General features: G+C 40.4%; 1 protein-coding gene across 2 annotated transcripts in view; it reads right to left on the minus strand.

Annotated features, from left to right (window-relative positions):
* The window catches only part of APPL2 (adaptor protein, phosphotyrosine interacting with PH domain and leucine zipper 2), a 47,181-nt gene that overhangs the window by 13,385 nt on the left and 19,465 nt on the right, over positions 1-14,331 (minus strand). The window contains exons 5-16 of one of the 2 annotated variants that reach the window (XM_069973755.1): positions 13,463-13,550; positions 11,484-11,522; positions 11,292-11,350; positions 7,963-8,109; positions 7,785-7,867; positions 6,841-6,999; positions 5,650-5,838; positions 4,888-4,930; positions 1,740-1,796; positions 1,550-1,638; positions 1,271-1,432; positions 1,111-1,166 (exon numbers count right to left, since the gene is read on the minus strand). In XM_069973755.1, coding sequence (XP_069829856.1) covers positions 1,111-1,166; positions 1,271-1,432; positions 1,550-1,638; positions 1,740-1,796; positions 4,888-4,930; positions 5,650-5,838; positions 6,841-6,999; positions 7,785-7,867; positions 7,963-8,109; positions 11,292-11,350; positions 11,484-11,522; positions 13,463-13,550 — 1,171 coding nt within the window. Of the gene's footprint in view, positions 1-1,110; positions 1,167-1,270; positions 1,433-1,549; positions 1,639-1,739; positions 1,797-4,887; positions 4,931-5,649; positions 5,839-6,840; positions 7,000-7,784; positions 7,868-7,962; positions 8,110-11,291; positions 11,351-11,483; positions 11,526-13,462; positions 13,551-14,331 lie in introns of both variants that reach the window. The other variant, XM_069973746.1, reaches the window with a different exon arrangement.

Consider the following 14,331-nt stretch of genomic DNA (forward strand, 5'->3'; position numbering starts at 1 on the left):
GAGAGGAGGGGTCTGATCTTATAGGGGAGGTCACAGCATCCCAGCAGCACAGAGAATGTCAGGAGAGGAGGGTGCTGATCTATAGGGGAGGTCACAGCAGCACAGAGGATGTCAGGAGAGGAGGGGTCTGATCTTATAGGGGAGGTCACAGCATCCCAGCAGCACAGAGAATGTCAGGAGAGGAGGGGGCTGATCTTATAGGAAGGTCACAGCAGCACAAGGAATGTCAGGAGAGGAAGGAGTGTGCTGATCTTATGAGAGGTCACAGCAGCACAGAGGATGTCAGGAGAGGAGTGTGCTGATCTATAGAGGAGGTCACAGCAGCACAGAGGATGTCAGGAGAGGAGTGTGCTGATCTATGGGGAGGTCACAGCAGCACAGAGGATGTCAGGAGAGGAGTGTGCTGATCTATAGGGGAGGTCACAGCAGCACAGAGGATGTCAGGAGAGGAGTGTGCTGATCTATGGGGAGGTCACAGCAGCACAGAGGATGTCAGGAGAGGAGGGTTCTGATCTTACAAGGGGGGGGTGTTGTATTTTTTTTTGAGGTATCGAACTGGTATCGAGTATCGAACTAAAAAATCGAGTATTGGTACCGAACTCAAAATTCTGGTATCGTGACACCACTAGTTCAGACTGCGTTTTTGCAAGCCATTTAGCATATACGTCTTATGGAAAAAACAGATGCAATTGTTTGTTTGGATCAGTTTTTTTATTGCCTTCCATTAAAAAAAAAAAAAAACGGACACAAAAGTAGTGTTGACTACGTTTTTCTGTCCGTTAAAAGTAACCAATTAAAAACGGATACCTTGAACATATTGCAAAAACGCAGTCTAAACCCAGCCCGATTATAATATATATATATATATATATATATATATATAATGCTAGCACAGGTAGAAAACAGAACAGGATATGCAGTACCTTACTGTATAAGGCTGCAGCTAAACAGCCAGTCTGTGCAATTATGTCATGTGTTTTACCAGTGATATTGTAGCCACTGTTACATAGTTTCAAGTTAGAATGGTTCAAAAAATTCATTCTACATTGAAAATATTATAACCTAAAACCATATGACTTGAGGGACAACTGCAGTATATTTTAAAGTTACCTTCATCCGCAGAATTGTCAGGTTTATCTTCAGATTCCCCAAATGGATTTGTACGTCTGAAAACAACATTTATCAGAGGATTATAAATTCAATTCACTTAATAGCCAGTATAATTAATTGCAGAACATCTGTATAATTATTATATCATAAGATAAGATACCTGCTGCCTCTATTCTGGTCCTGGAATTCAGTGGCCGGTAGAACAATATCAAACTGTATGGGGGTTCCAGGAGCTATTAACTGTTCCAGCTCTGGTTCCTTGAAGGCTTGCTCAGACAAGGGTTCAGGTGATACAGGCTGCATGGCGCCTTCACTGTTGGGGCTGATTTCATAAATAACAATTTCATTGTACAGTTCCAGCTACATAACAATATAAGGTTATGTTCTATTAGCGCTAAAACTACTATACTACTATAAAATCGCACCATCTTGCACATACCTTTGTGGTATGTTTTCAAGTTTTCTATCAAAACTGGTAATAGGAGTTACTGCCTGCTGAGCAGTCTGGTTAAGTTTTATGGCTACTGCCTATGGGGGGAAAAAAACAAAACAAAAAAAACTGACATTTATTTCACATTTAATAAAACCACAAACTACTTTGAAATAAAAAAATAAATTCACAAAAATACCTCAGGATTATCTGATAAGTAGATTTGCCTTGAAATATTGTTGATTGCAGAAATCCACTGAAAATAAAAGAGAACATTACCAATACTCACATAAAAAGAAAACACTATCAATGTTTACAGAGGACACATGTCTGACCTGTCTGTTATAGAAAATCCTTGTAAAATATGTTCCTACAGCTCTGTGATGTGCCATACATCTGTTATACTTACTAGAAATGTATGGCTAAATAGCCAACTGGGTGTTACCAGCTGGGGGGGGGTCCCCACACTGCCAAACATTAACCACTTTCATTGGATATTCTTTAAGTGTTAAGATACAAACTTATAGTAACAGTAATAGTAACACTCAGTTGACAACTAATAGCCCTATTTCACGAATTGATTATCGTTCATAGACTCGCTCAAACGACCGCTCGTTAACGAGCATTTAACAATTTTTTTGAGCGAACAATAACACATAATACGTGTGGGAACGTGAACGATATCTGTAGTGTAACGTTTTTTTGCGGTCGTTACATGGTCGTTTAAAACGTGGGGAAATGTAGGTAGACAGAACAACTGAAAGATTTTTTTATTCAACGAAAAGATTAGCGAATTATTGTTGAAAGACCAATTTTATTTCAACATGTTGAAAAAAGATAGTGAACGACTCAACGACGATTTCGCTGTTGTCGTTCGCTCGTTTATAGCTATTCCACAGAACGAATATCGTTAACGAGCGGTCGTTTGAACGATTTTATGAACGATAATTGTTTGAAAAAGTTCCGTGGAATAGGGCCTTTAGTCATACATTTCCAGCAGAAACAATGTGCTGTTTTTAGTTATCAGTTTATATTTAAGGTATGTTAATAATTCTATTAGTATATTAAAAAGTATGCATGTTTAACAGTATATTCAGCTTTACTTCGATTCAGCTGAGCTGCAATACCACACAGAAGCTGAAGACAAGAGTAGCACTCTTTTTAGCAGAAAAAAAACAAACATGGTAGTACGTTTTGCCATATTTTACGAAAAGGTATACAGACATCAAGCAAATGAAACACACTATCTGAGGCTATTTGAAGTCTATGGATATGTCAGACTATACATTTGCAATGTATTTTCATCAACACAAATGTATATTTCAAGCATGGAGCAAAACTGTAATGTGCTATTTCTCTACCATTGTTAGGCCCCATTCACAACACAGCGCTATAAGAGAAGGGGTTCTAAAATGATTTCATTGGGGATACAAGGATTTAATAAAATAGACAAGCCAGAAGGGGCCACAACTGCAAATGCAAACTAAGGGGTGTTTGGTAATGCTTTTCTGCATGATCCAAAAGGGGGCCGTGTCTTCAGGTGAAAGGAGTGTGGCTTTTGGTGCATAATAAAATTGCACAAATTCTGGCACATGCTAAAAGCGACTCTGTACCCACAATCTGACCCCCCCCAAACCACTTGTACCTTCGGATAGCTGCTTTTAATCCAAGATCTGTCCTGCAGTCCATTCGGCAGGGGATGCAGTTATTGTCCTAAAAAAAATACTTTTAAACATGAAGCCCCGTGCCCAACGGGAGTATCTGTGGCCTAACTTTGCACCACCCCTCCGTCCCTCCTCCCCACCCTCTTCATCATTAGGAATGCTCCAGGCAGATTGCCTCCTATTCCCCACCTGTGGCAGCCCATGCACATGGGCTGGATCGTTAAGGACCTGTGCAATGTTCAGCATGGGAAAATGTTTCAGTGGCATTCCTAATGCTAAAGAGGGTGGGGAGGAGGGACGGAGAGGTGGTGCAAAATTAATGTACAGATACTCCCATTTGGCACGGGCTTCAAATTTAAAAGTATTTTTTTAGGACAATACCTGCATCACCTGCCGAACGGACCACAGGACAGATCTTGGATTAAAAGCAGCTATCCGAAGGTACAAGTGGTTTGGGGGGGTCAGATTGTGGGTAAAGAGTCGCTTTAAGTCTAATAACACCTGGTGTAAACTTAGATTACAGTCTTCAGATGCAGTAGATTTATCAATCAGTCTGATATACAGTGATAAATCTGAAGTTTCAAAAAGTTTAAGAACTGGAAAGTTTTAGTAACTCTTGGCCACTGCTTTTCTCGTATAAGATACGGTATATACAAAACAAAAAATGTTGCCAAAAAGCGAGTGTCTTATTGTTTGCAGTCAGGAAGTAGGCCTTGGGGCTCCAAACTCCCCTGTAACAAGCTTTTTAGAGATCAATCAGAGTGCTCATTATCTGCTCTGCCCAATCAATGAGCGAATTCTGCATCTGTCGCTGGCAGTATCTGGCTAGCACTTATCTGCATGATTAGGTCAGGAGAAGATGACTGATGTGCTCACAAAACACATACCCAGAGCCCAAGGAGCTCACTAAACCACTCCACCATCAGGGAACACAATATTAACTATCAACCCCATATTTACATTATACTACTAACGGCCCTATTACACAAACAGATTATCTGACAGATTTTTTTTTAAGCCAAAGCCAGGAATGGATTTAAAAGAGGAGAAATCCCAGTGTTTCTTTTATTACCTGTTTTCTGTCTATAGTCCATTCCTGGCTTTGGCTCAAAAACATCTGTCAGATAATCTGTTGGTGTAATAGGGCCCTAAGTATTAATCCCAACATTTACCTAGACTACCCAGTCTTTTATACAAAAATAAAAAAACAATTCTCCCATTTCCCATTAGGAAATCATTTCCCCTAATAAAGGGGATTTTGGAAACCATTCTTAATGAGCTTAATTGGGGAGAAGTGAGGGATGAAGGGATACACCAGCACTTTGCTTGTAGCCTGCTACCACTAAGAACAAAAGAGTGTTAGCTGCTCCTACCAAGCTATACTTATCTTGCAGGCAGTGATCTAAACTAGGATGTCCTTGAGCAGTAGAAAAAGCGGAGACAGAAAAATAACAACATTGTAGAGGGTTAACGGAAAGGTCAGGGTCCAGACACAAATGAATCATCCAATAGAACAAGGCTTGAAAAACAAAAAACAAGAATCTGAATATTTCTGCAGTTATAATATATCTGCATATTTAATGGTTTGGCATTCTGTACAGTTATGTGCAATTTCTTATGAAAATTAAACTAAAATTGAGCAAAATAATTCAAGGAATCACTATAGATTTAGAAAATTACTACCTCTTCATATTCCCGTTTTCCTTCTGCTTGAAGAATTAGACTCCTACAGAAGGAAGCAATGAATAAACTTTGTTTAGCCAAAATATCACTTAAATAAACATACACATCGAAACAGAACAAGTGGAATCTGGTCTGAATATTAGTATAATGAAGTAAAAAAGCACTGTTTTTAGTGAGGTCAGCAGGATTATCAAATAGAATCCTGACTTATTTTCAAACTCTTTTTTTCACATAATAAGTAGTTATCTTAGAGAACATTGGAAATCTGCAAAAAAAAATTTTAGGGATAAATATTGCAAAGTGCAAGATTCTGCTTTGGATGACTTTTTTGAGTTGAGTGATACATAAAATGAGCTTCCGCAAAAACTGAGAGGAGATCATTCAATTACACCTAAAGAATCATCCCTATTTTGTATATATTGCTGCCCTTATATAGAAAATAATAATAAGCCTATTCTTACCTCACCATGCTATTCCCACCCCCCGAGTTTTCCTCGTACAAGCCTTGGCAGTGACAGCCTGCACAGCCAATGGCTGACTGACAGCACCACCCCCAGTGATTGGCTGAGCAGGCTGTCACTGTAGACATGAATCTGTCTCGGAGTGGGTGCAGTGCAGAAATATATTTTGAAAAATTTGAGCCAGAGTACCCCTTTAAGTCAACTTTGTGTTATAATGATTTCCATAAGGTCTATTCTTAAAGTCCTAGCACAAAATTACTTAAATTGCCAAATGCATAAATAAAGGAATTGGACTACTTACGATTTGCCATTGGGAGAGGTGATTTGAAAGCAATATCTTCTGTCCTCACAGTCCACTGCCATGACCGAACAATTGTCTAGATCCTGAATAAGACCCCCAGCCACTTCCCCACGGTGCTGACACATTAGGTTACCACCTTGTGTAAAGAAATACAGTCTCTCCCATGTTGTGGTGACCAAACCGGTTTTGCTGAAGAAGAAAAATAATGGCTTGTAAAATACATACACTGATATAAAATGGTTATAACTTTATGTTGCTCTAACGCTCAGGGGAGCACAAAAACATTTCTCTAACCATAGGAAACAGTTATCTAATGTCAGACTGTCGGTTTGTTTTTTAAAAGAGATCTTTTCATCTCAAGTAATATAGTTAAACTTTTAGGCTCATCAAGTTAAATATTTTTGCAAATGCACTCATTTAACAAACTTGCCTCTCTAATTTTCCCTTTTACCATCTTTATTTTAAAATAATTCTGAAATGACCACTAGGCCGAATATTACACTTCCTGTTCTATCTGTGATAATAAGGAGAAGGCTGCTCTAAAGTGATCAGTATATTACAGTAAAACAGAAATTTAATTAGATGAAGCTTACAGCACATCTCCCCCCTCCCTATTCAATGACATCGTGGACTATTCCATAGGCAGACTGAAAACTGCCAAAAAGGAACTAAGCATACACTCAGTAGGTTGCTCCATTAGTGGTTAGAACTAAGGGCCCTATTACACGGGACGATTATTGTGCGGAAAATCGTTAAATCGTTCGAATTTAAATGGTAATCGTTCTGTGTAATTGCAGGCAACGATCGAAAAATCGTTCGTATGTCGTTGATCGTTTATTTCGATCTGAACCTAAAATTATCGTTAATCGTTCGCAGTAATTCCACGTTCGTTCGCTTAAGTTCCAAGTTTTTTCACTAATCGTTCAGTGTAATAGCACATTGTTCATTGTTTTTCTGGGATCAGAAGGAATAAACGATCATAGTAACGATCGCACTAACGATCATAATAACGATTGTAACTAATTATCGTTCTGTGTAATATGGTGAACGATTTCAGGTTAATGATAAAAATCTTGTTTGCGATCGTTTATCGTTAGTCGTTAAAAAAAAAAAAAAAAAAAAACGCTCAGTGTAACAGGACCCTAAGAACAGCAAATTTAAAGGATGACCTTAAATAAACACATATTTTACCTTCTCATGTTTAAATAGCCAGCCTTTTGGATCAGGTTTCGATTGATAACTGGGGATGACACATCATAATCTGGTGTATATACAGTATCACTACAAGAGAGTAGCTCCTGTTGAGTAATCCTCATGGCCTCTGCTTCTGCATCCAACTCTCCTTGTATCCTAAAAGAAAAGATAGCATGAGTGGACACAATCCCCAAAAAACATAACATTAAAGGGAAAATGACAGCACAGATACAAAAATATCCATGCTTCAAGTTTCCTGTTGCAGATCACATGAGCAGCATTCTCTGGCTGCTGCTGTATCTTCAGATCCCCGTCCACCTCCTCTATAATGATTGACAGCCAGAAGAGGCAGGCGGGGGCCTGAAGATGCAGTGTTGGCTAGAGAGTGTGGAGGGAGCTGACAATGTCACAGACCTGCCGCTGTGATACTGTTAGCAAGGGATAAAGAATGTTTTTCAGCAACCTTCTGGATCACACAGTAGCAGTGAAGGTAAATAGGCACTGCTCGTGTGATCGGCAACAGGAAACTGGCAGCACAGATATATGCATATCCATACTGTCTCTTTTCCTTTATGGCTATTTTCACACAACCCAGTAAAATAAAAGCAAAATAAAACAGTAATATAGGTATAACAAGGCAGTTGTATTTATAATCTAATCAAATCAAATATAATGTAATCAAATTTTATTTTATTGTGTGTGCATATAGCCGAAAGCTGTAACTACATAAGACAATTTTCATCTGCACATCTCTGTCTAAACAGGATATGTGGAGCCAATAACAATGCATTTTAATAGCTGCAACCATTGTCCGTGCAGGCCAGCTACACAATAAACGGTGCCTTGTAAAAGCTCTGCAAACGGGTGCCAATCTAGCTGATCAGCACTTATTTGTTGCCTCCCATCAGGCCATGTAAAGGGCCCTTACTATACATGCTTACCGCTGAATCATGCTGGACACAGAAGCTAGAAAACCATCAGTTTTATTGGAAAACATTTCATATCCTTTTTTCAAAAAAGCAATCTGCAACATAAATTTACAAAATAAAACAATTATATTCTTATGTTATGTAATAGTTAAAAAATAATCTTTTAAAATAGGAAGACATTAATTCTCACCTGTCCTTGTGTGTAGCCAAGTATAGGATCCAGCATTGCTGTCCTCTTCCTGTACTGCAAAGCATTTAAGGCACAGTAATACTGCAAGGATGACAGGTGTTGCTTCCTTCTAGCTCCCGCAACTTCTTTTGCGATCTCCGCTTTTAGCTTTAGAAAATCAATTAGTGAAAAGTTACAATAATGTTGCATACAAAAAGTTGTCAAGGCATCCTATTCTCCTGGAAGGGCTGCTCTGTTATACATGTACTTGAAAAAATATACAAATGAATTCTGAATCCTTACAAACATGTTTTAAGTGTATACATATTAGTGAAATGCCATTATTGAAAATCAAGCTACTTTAAAGGGAACCAATCACCTCAAAAATGCATATAAAGCTTAGGAAATGTGCTGTTAGACCACACAGCACACTTGCCACACATGTTTTCATAGCCTCCTTGCCTCCCCCGTGTAAGCCACAAAGTCACTTTATAAAACTGGCGCCCTGTATGCAAATTACCTGAGGTAGTCATCGGGGCGGTGTGCAGATAGCAGGTAGTCACGGTCTGCTGGGCGTCTCCTATCGTCCTGGGCGTTCTTCCGCTTTAATCATGCCTCTGTGGGCGTGATTCAAATTGCACAGTAGCTGTGACGTTACTCAGGAGCGCGCAGTGCCCGACGTCGGCGCGCCTACGTTGTGACGCCGCCGTGCATGCGCAGTACCGCCACTTCCATTCCGGCGGTACTGCGCCTGTGCAGAATAGCCTTGAACTCAGCGTGAACCGGAGTTCACTGCGCGCTCCCGAGTGGCGTCACAGCTACTGTGCAATTTGAATTACGCCCACAGAGGCGTGATTAAAGCGGAAGAACGCCCAGGACGATAGAAGACGCCCAGCAGACCGTGACTACCTGCTATCTGCACACCGCCCCGATGACTACCTCAGGTAATTTGCATACAGGGCGCCAGTTTTATAAAGTGACTTTGTGGCTTACACGGGGGAGGCAAGGAGGCTATGAAAACATGTGTGGGAAGTGTGCTGTGTGGTCTAACAGCACATTTCCTAAGCTTTATATGCATTTTTAAGGGTGATTGGTTACCTTTAATATTAAAGGAGAAGTCCAGCGAAAATTTTTATTAAGGTATTATATTGCCCCCCAAAAGTTATACAAATCATCAATATACACTTATTATGGGAAATGCACATAAAGTGATTTTTTCCCTGCACTTACTACTGCATCAAGGCTTCACTTTCTGGATAATATGGTGATGTCACGACCCGATCCCAGAGCTGTGCGGGCTGTGGCTGCTGGAGAGGATGATGGCAGGGGGATGCTCAGTGTCCTGTGTCCCTCAGTGTCCCCCTGCCATCATCCTCTCCAGCAGCCACAGGCCGCACAGCTCTGGGAGTCGGGTCGTGACATCGCCGTTTTATCCAGGAAGTGAAGCCTTGATGATAATAAGTGTATATTGGTGATTTGTATAACTTTTGGGGGATTTCTCTTTCACATACAGGGTATGTATACATTGTAGCGAAAGGCTATGATGGACATACTCGATCTCCAGCCTTAATGTCTCCTCTCCTGAATGATATTGTAAGCCAATTTGTGACCAATCAGTTTAGATAATTATTTAGGAAATGAAATAAGGGCAAATGGCAAAAGCATACATTTCTATATTTATGTGCTCTTGATCACCAAAGCTTGGCGCAGGTCAGGTACATGCCCTTTTCTAACCATGTATACAATTTGACCAAAACCTTGGACCTATTTTTTTGCTAAAAAATTTCAGGAGTAGGTTGAAATGTATATGTTGCTCCAAACGTTTATCAAGAACCATGAGTCAAATTATTAGATTCCATAAAAAAATAAAAGTCCGCATGTTGGAGTCTAAACAATCTCTAGTAAATCCCCCTAAGTGTGTGAAAACTAAGTGGTTGTAGAAAATAAAACAAGCAAAGACCTACAGACCTGCACCCTAAGTAGAAAGCAAAAAAAATAACCAACGCATTCAAAAAGGGTCCATAACCTTTAGGGTACAAACCCACTTGACGTATTTGCTGCGTGAATCAGTCTTAAAAATAAGCAGGCAAAACGCAGGTTGGCTTTATACAATTGTTCTGCAATAAAATACGCAATTGTGTATTTTTGAAGCGTGAAGCTACATGCGTTTTTCGCACAGGTTGTTAACAACTGATGCTTTGCTAACAACAAGCTTCACGCTTCAAAAATACGTAATTGCGTATTTTAACGCAGAACAATTGTATAAAGCCAACCTGCGTTTTGCCTGCTTATTTTTAAGACTGATTCACGCAGCAAATACGTCAAATGGGTTTGTACCCTTAAAGGAACTTATAATGTCTATGTCATTATAAAAAAATGTCGACATGTTGCCGATCTCTGAGTGTTTAGATCTCCACCCATCTTTGTATAAAGCCAGGAGAATTGGGCAGATGAGTGTCTCTCTCCAGGGTTCCTCGTGATCTCTGTGTCATGAGACAGGCTTCATTATAAGTATATAGCTTGGAGAGAGAGACACTCAGCCACACACTTCTTCCAACTCTATCTAGAGATTGGTGGGCATCTGAACACTCAGACCCCAAAAGATCAAAACATTAAAAGTTATTTTTTTTTCCTGTAGTGACAGGAATACTTTGGAAAGATTCTCTGTAAAGTGATCATCAGGTGTTGCACATAAACAGAAACGCTCCAACGCAGAGAAGCTGCTGCCATGGTCCTTTTTTGAACCCTGGCCTAATTCCTGTGCAGGGGCTGGCCCACTTCCAGTGCTTCAGGCCAGGCCGATGCTATATAGCCAAACGAGACACAAACATAAGACTGTTACTTGACAAGACCTGATTGTAGGAGAACATAAGTTGGGGACATTATATTTGTCTATAACTGTATCTGACAGCTTCTTATGCTCTTCCTCGATGTCTATCCCCATTATTCTGCTAGTGAGCAGTAAAGGCATTTCAAGTGCAAATCTTAGTACTGCTTAGCCATAAAAGCTGTGTAGTTCTTGAAGCAGGAAATGTCTAAAGAGAACTGGAAGAAACTGGGTGGTGGTGGTCACTAACCAACTACATATTTTACTCCCATACAACAAAGTCCTGGTAAAAGTGCAAAGAGTATAACATATATTGTTTGATATTCTCAGTTAAAAAAAAAACCTCTTATACATTTACTTTGTTTTAGTAGTTGGTTATAGATTCTAATAACTGCAGACCTTCCTACATTTACATATACCCAAAGCCATAGACCTGGGTTTAAAACTGATAAAATTTATGAAAAAAACTACAAGAACATCAACAAGGTTATCATGAGTTTCCAGTTTATTAGCTATTACTTACTTTTTCATTCTCTCGCTTTTTTGGCAGTCGGCTGTACTTTGCCATTGACAGGTCATGCTCTAAAACGAAGCAAATACAACATTCAATGAATAAATAAATAAATAAATAAGTAAGTAAAGCATAAGTAAATGTCATGGACATATATTATGAGAAATTTCATGAAAGAATATCTGTATTTGAAAACAGACATACCATTGCTAGCAAGAAGAAAAAGATCTTTTAATGTGCTTACTTCTGTAAAACAAAATAATAATGAAATTAATTTAAAAAAAAAGTAAAAAAAAACAAAAAACAGATGTGGTAAACTATAAACTGATGTCATATTCATTGGTCTTAAGGAGACAAACATTTATAAAAGTAAAAGTGTACCTGTCATTTCAAAAGCGTGCTAAAACATTATTTTGTTAGGTTAACTCATCCAAGTGGTGACAAGTAGAGGTGGGAGCAGGGTGCTTAGTTTAAAGCGACTTTGTACTCACAATCTGACCCCCCCCCCCCCAAACCGCTTGTACCTTCGGATAGCTGCTTTTAATCCAAGATCTGTCCTGGGGTCCGTTCGGCAGGTGATGCAAGTTATTGTCCTAAAAAAAACTACTTTTAAACTTGCAGCCCGTGCCAAACAGGAGTATCTGTGCCCTAACTTTGCACCACCCCACCGTCCCTCCTCCCTACCCTCTTCATCATTAGGAATGCCACTGGAACATTTTCTACATGCTAAACACAGCACAGGTGCTTAACGATCCAGCCCATGTTTAGTATTCACACAGCTGACGTATAGGAGACAATTTGCCTGGAGCATTCCTAATGATGAGGAGGGCAGGGAGGAGGGACGGAGAGGTTGTACCAGCCTAATGCATACACAATCTAGGCCACGCCAATTGGGCATGGTGCTGCCAGTTTAAAAGTTTTTTTTTAGGACAATAACTGCATCACCTGCCTAACGGACCCCTGGACAGATCTTGGATTAAAAGCAGCTATCCGAAGGTACAAGCGGTTTGGGGGGGGTCAGATTGTGGGTACAGGGTCGCTTTAACCGAGTAAGTAATAAAGGAATCGTCTCTTGAAGACAGACAGGCGCACACAGCCCTCTACTCTCTCTTGCATACAGCCCTACCTCGACTTTCTGTGTTCTTTCCCAATCTAGCTGTTACTGAGACAGAGGCTCAAATGGTAGAAAGTTGTTTAAGATGACAGTTATTTCAATACAAGACTATATGAAGAACATTTTTCACTTCAAATGACAGCCACAGTTTTCATTAACATAATTGCAGTCCTCTTTTTGAAAACTTTAAGGTCGAAAGAACATATGAATAGTGTCATATAAAATAATATAATAAGAAAGGCAATAAAAAAAAAAAATGCAAAAAGAAAGGCAAACCAAATTTGTTGTTTTTTTGTGTTGTTATTTAACACTATTTTTGTCTTTGTGAAGAGCAAAAATCATCAACACTTATGTGTTTTATCACTGGTATTACTGCAACCCTCGCCACATCTAATCTAGCTGTCGGGACAAGTACGGGTACATCTGTGACAAACTCTACAGACACTCTTCAGTTACTCTTCAATATTGTGCTTGCAGCACAGCCACTTATAGGAGAAATCCGGTGAAAATTTTTATGAAAGTATTGTATTGCCCCCAAAAGTTTTACAAATTACCAATATACACTTACTACGAGAAATACACAAAGTGCTTTTCCCTGCACTTATTAAGGCTTCACTTCCTGGATAAAATGGTGATGTCATGACCCGACTCCCAGAGCTGTGCGAGCTGTGGCTGCTGGAGAGGATGATGGCAGGGGGACACTGAGGGACACAGGGCACTGGAGGGACACTGAGCATTCCTCTGCCATCATCCTCTCCAGCAGCCACAGCCCGCACAGCTCTGGAAGTCGGGTTGTGACATCACCATTTTATCCAGGAAGTGAAGCCTTGATGCAGTAGTAAGTGCAGGGAAATAAGCACTACATGTGCATTTCCCGTAATAAGTGTATATTGGTGATTTGTATACTTTTTGGGGGGCAATACACTACTTTTATAAAAAATTTTGCTGGACTTCTCCTTTAAGCTCTGATCTGCACCACTGCACTCAGGATAACACAGTTTTGTACCCTGTCTTGTGTTCTTCTCAAGCACTATATCAAGAGCAAAAATAAGAAATAATGATCTTTTACCAGTCAGGTCCTTTTCACGGAACTGTATCAAGGGCAACACCATGCTGTCTGCCAGCCGCTTTGCTAGTTCTGTATGTAGCACATTAAGCTGGAAAAGTAAGAAACATATTTACTGCAATCTGAGAGCACTTGGCCATAGTTAAAGGGGTTGTCCGGCGATAAAAAATTATTCACAGAATAACACACATTACAAAGTTATACAACTTTGTAATGTATGTTATGTCTGTGAATGGCCCCCTTCCCCGTGTTTCCCCCCACCCACGCTAGACCCGGAAGTGTGGTGCATTATACTCACCGCATGTCGTGTCGTCCACGGTCTCCGATCGTCAGCAGTGACGTCTTCTTCGGGAGCTTGGCGGATCTTCCCGAGTGCCGGCCACCCTCTGCAGCGTCATCCGAAGCTCAGCCGCGATTGGCTGAGCATAACTGTGCTCAGCCAATCGCGGCTGAGCGGCTGATGACGCGGCCACGTCATCAGCTGCTCAGCCGCGATTGGCTGAGCACAGTTATGCTCAGCCAATCGCGGCTGAGCTTCGGATGACGCTGCAGAGGGCGGCCGGCACTCGGGAAGATCCGCCAAGCTCCCGAAGAAGACGTCACTGCTGACGATCGGAGACCGTGGTCGGCACGCGACAGGTAATGTATAGCGCACCACACTTCCGGGTACACGGGTGGGGGTGGTGGGACACGGGGAAGGGGGCCATTCACAGACATAACATACATTACAAAGTTGTATAACTTTGTAATGTGTGTTATTCTGTGAATAATTTTTTATCGCCGGACAACCCCTTTAAGAACACAATGGCCCAGCTGTGTTGTATTTGCACAAGGAATAAAATTGGTCAGCACTTAGGCCCAGATGTCTCTGT

This window comes from Dendropsophus ebraccatus, chromosome 1 (assembly GCF_027789765.1).
Source record: "Dendropsophus ebraccatus isolate aDenEbr1 chromosome 1, aDenEbr1.pat, whole genome shotgun sequence".
NCBI classification, from domain to species: Eukaryota; Metazoa; Chordata; class Amphibia; order Anura; family Hylidae; genus Dendropsophus; species Dendropsophus ebraccatus.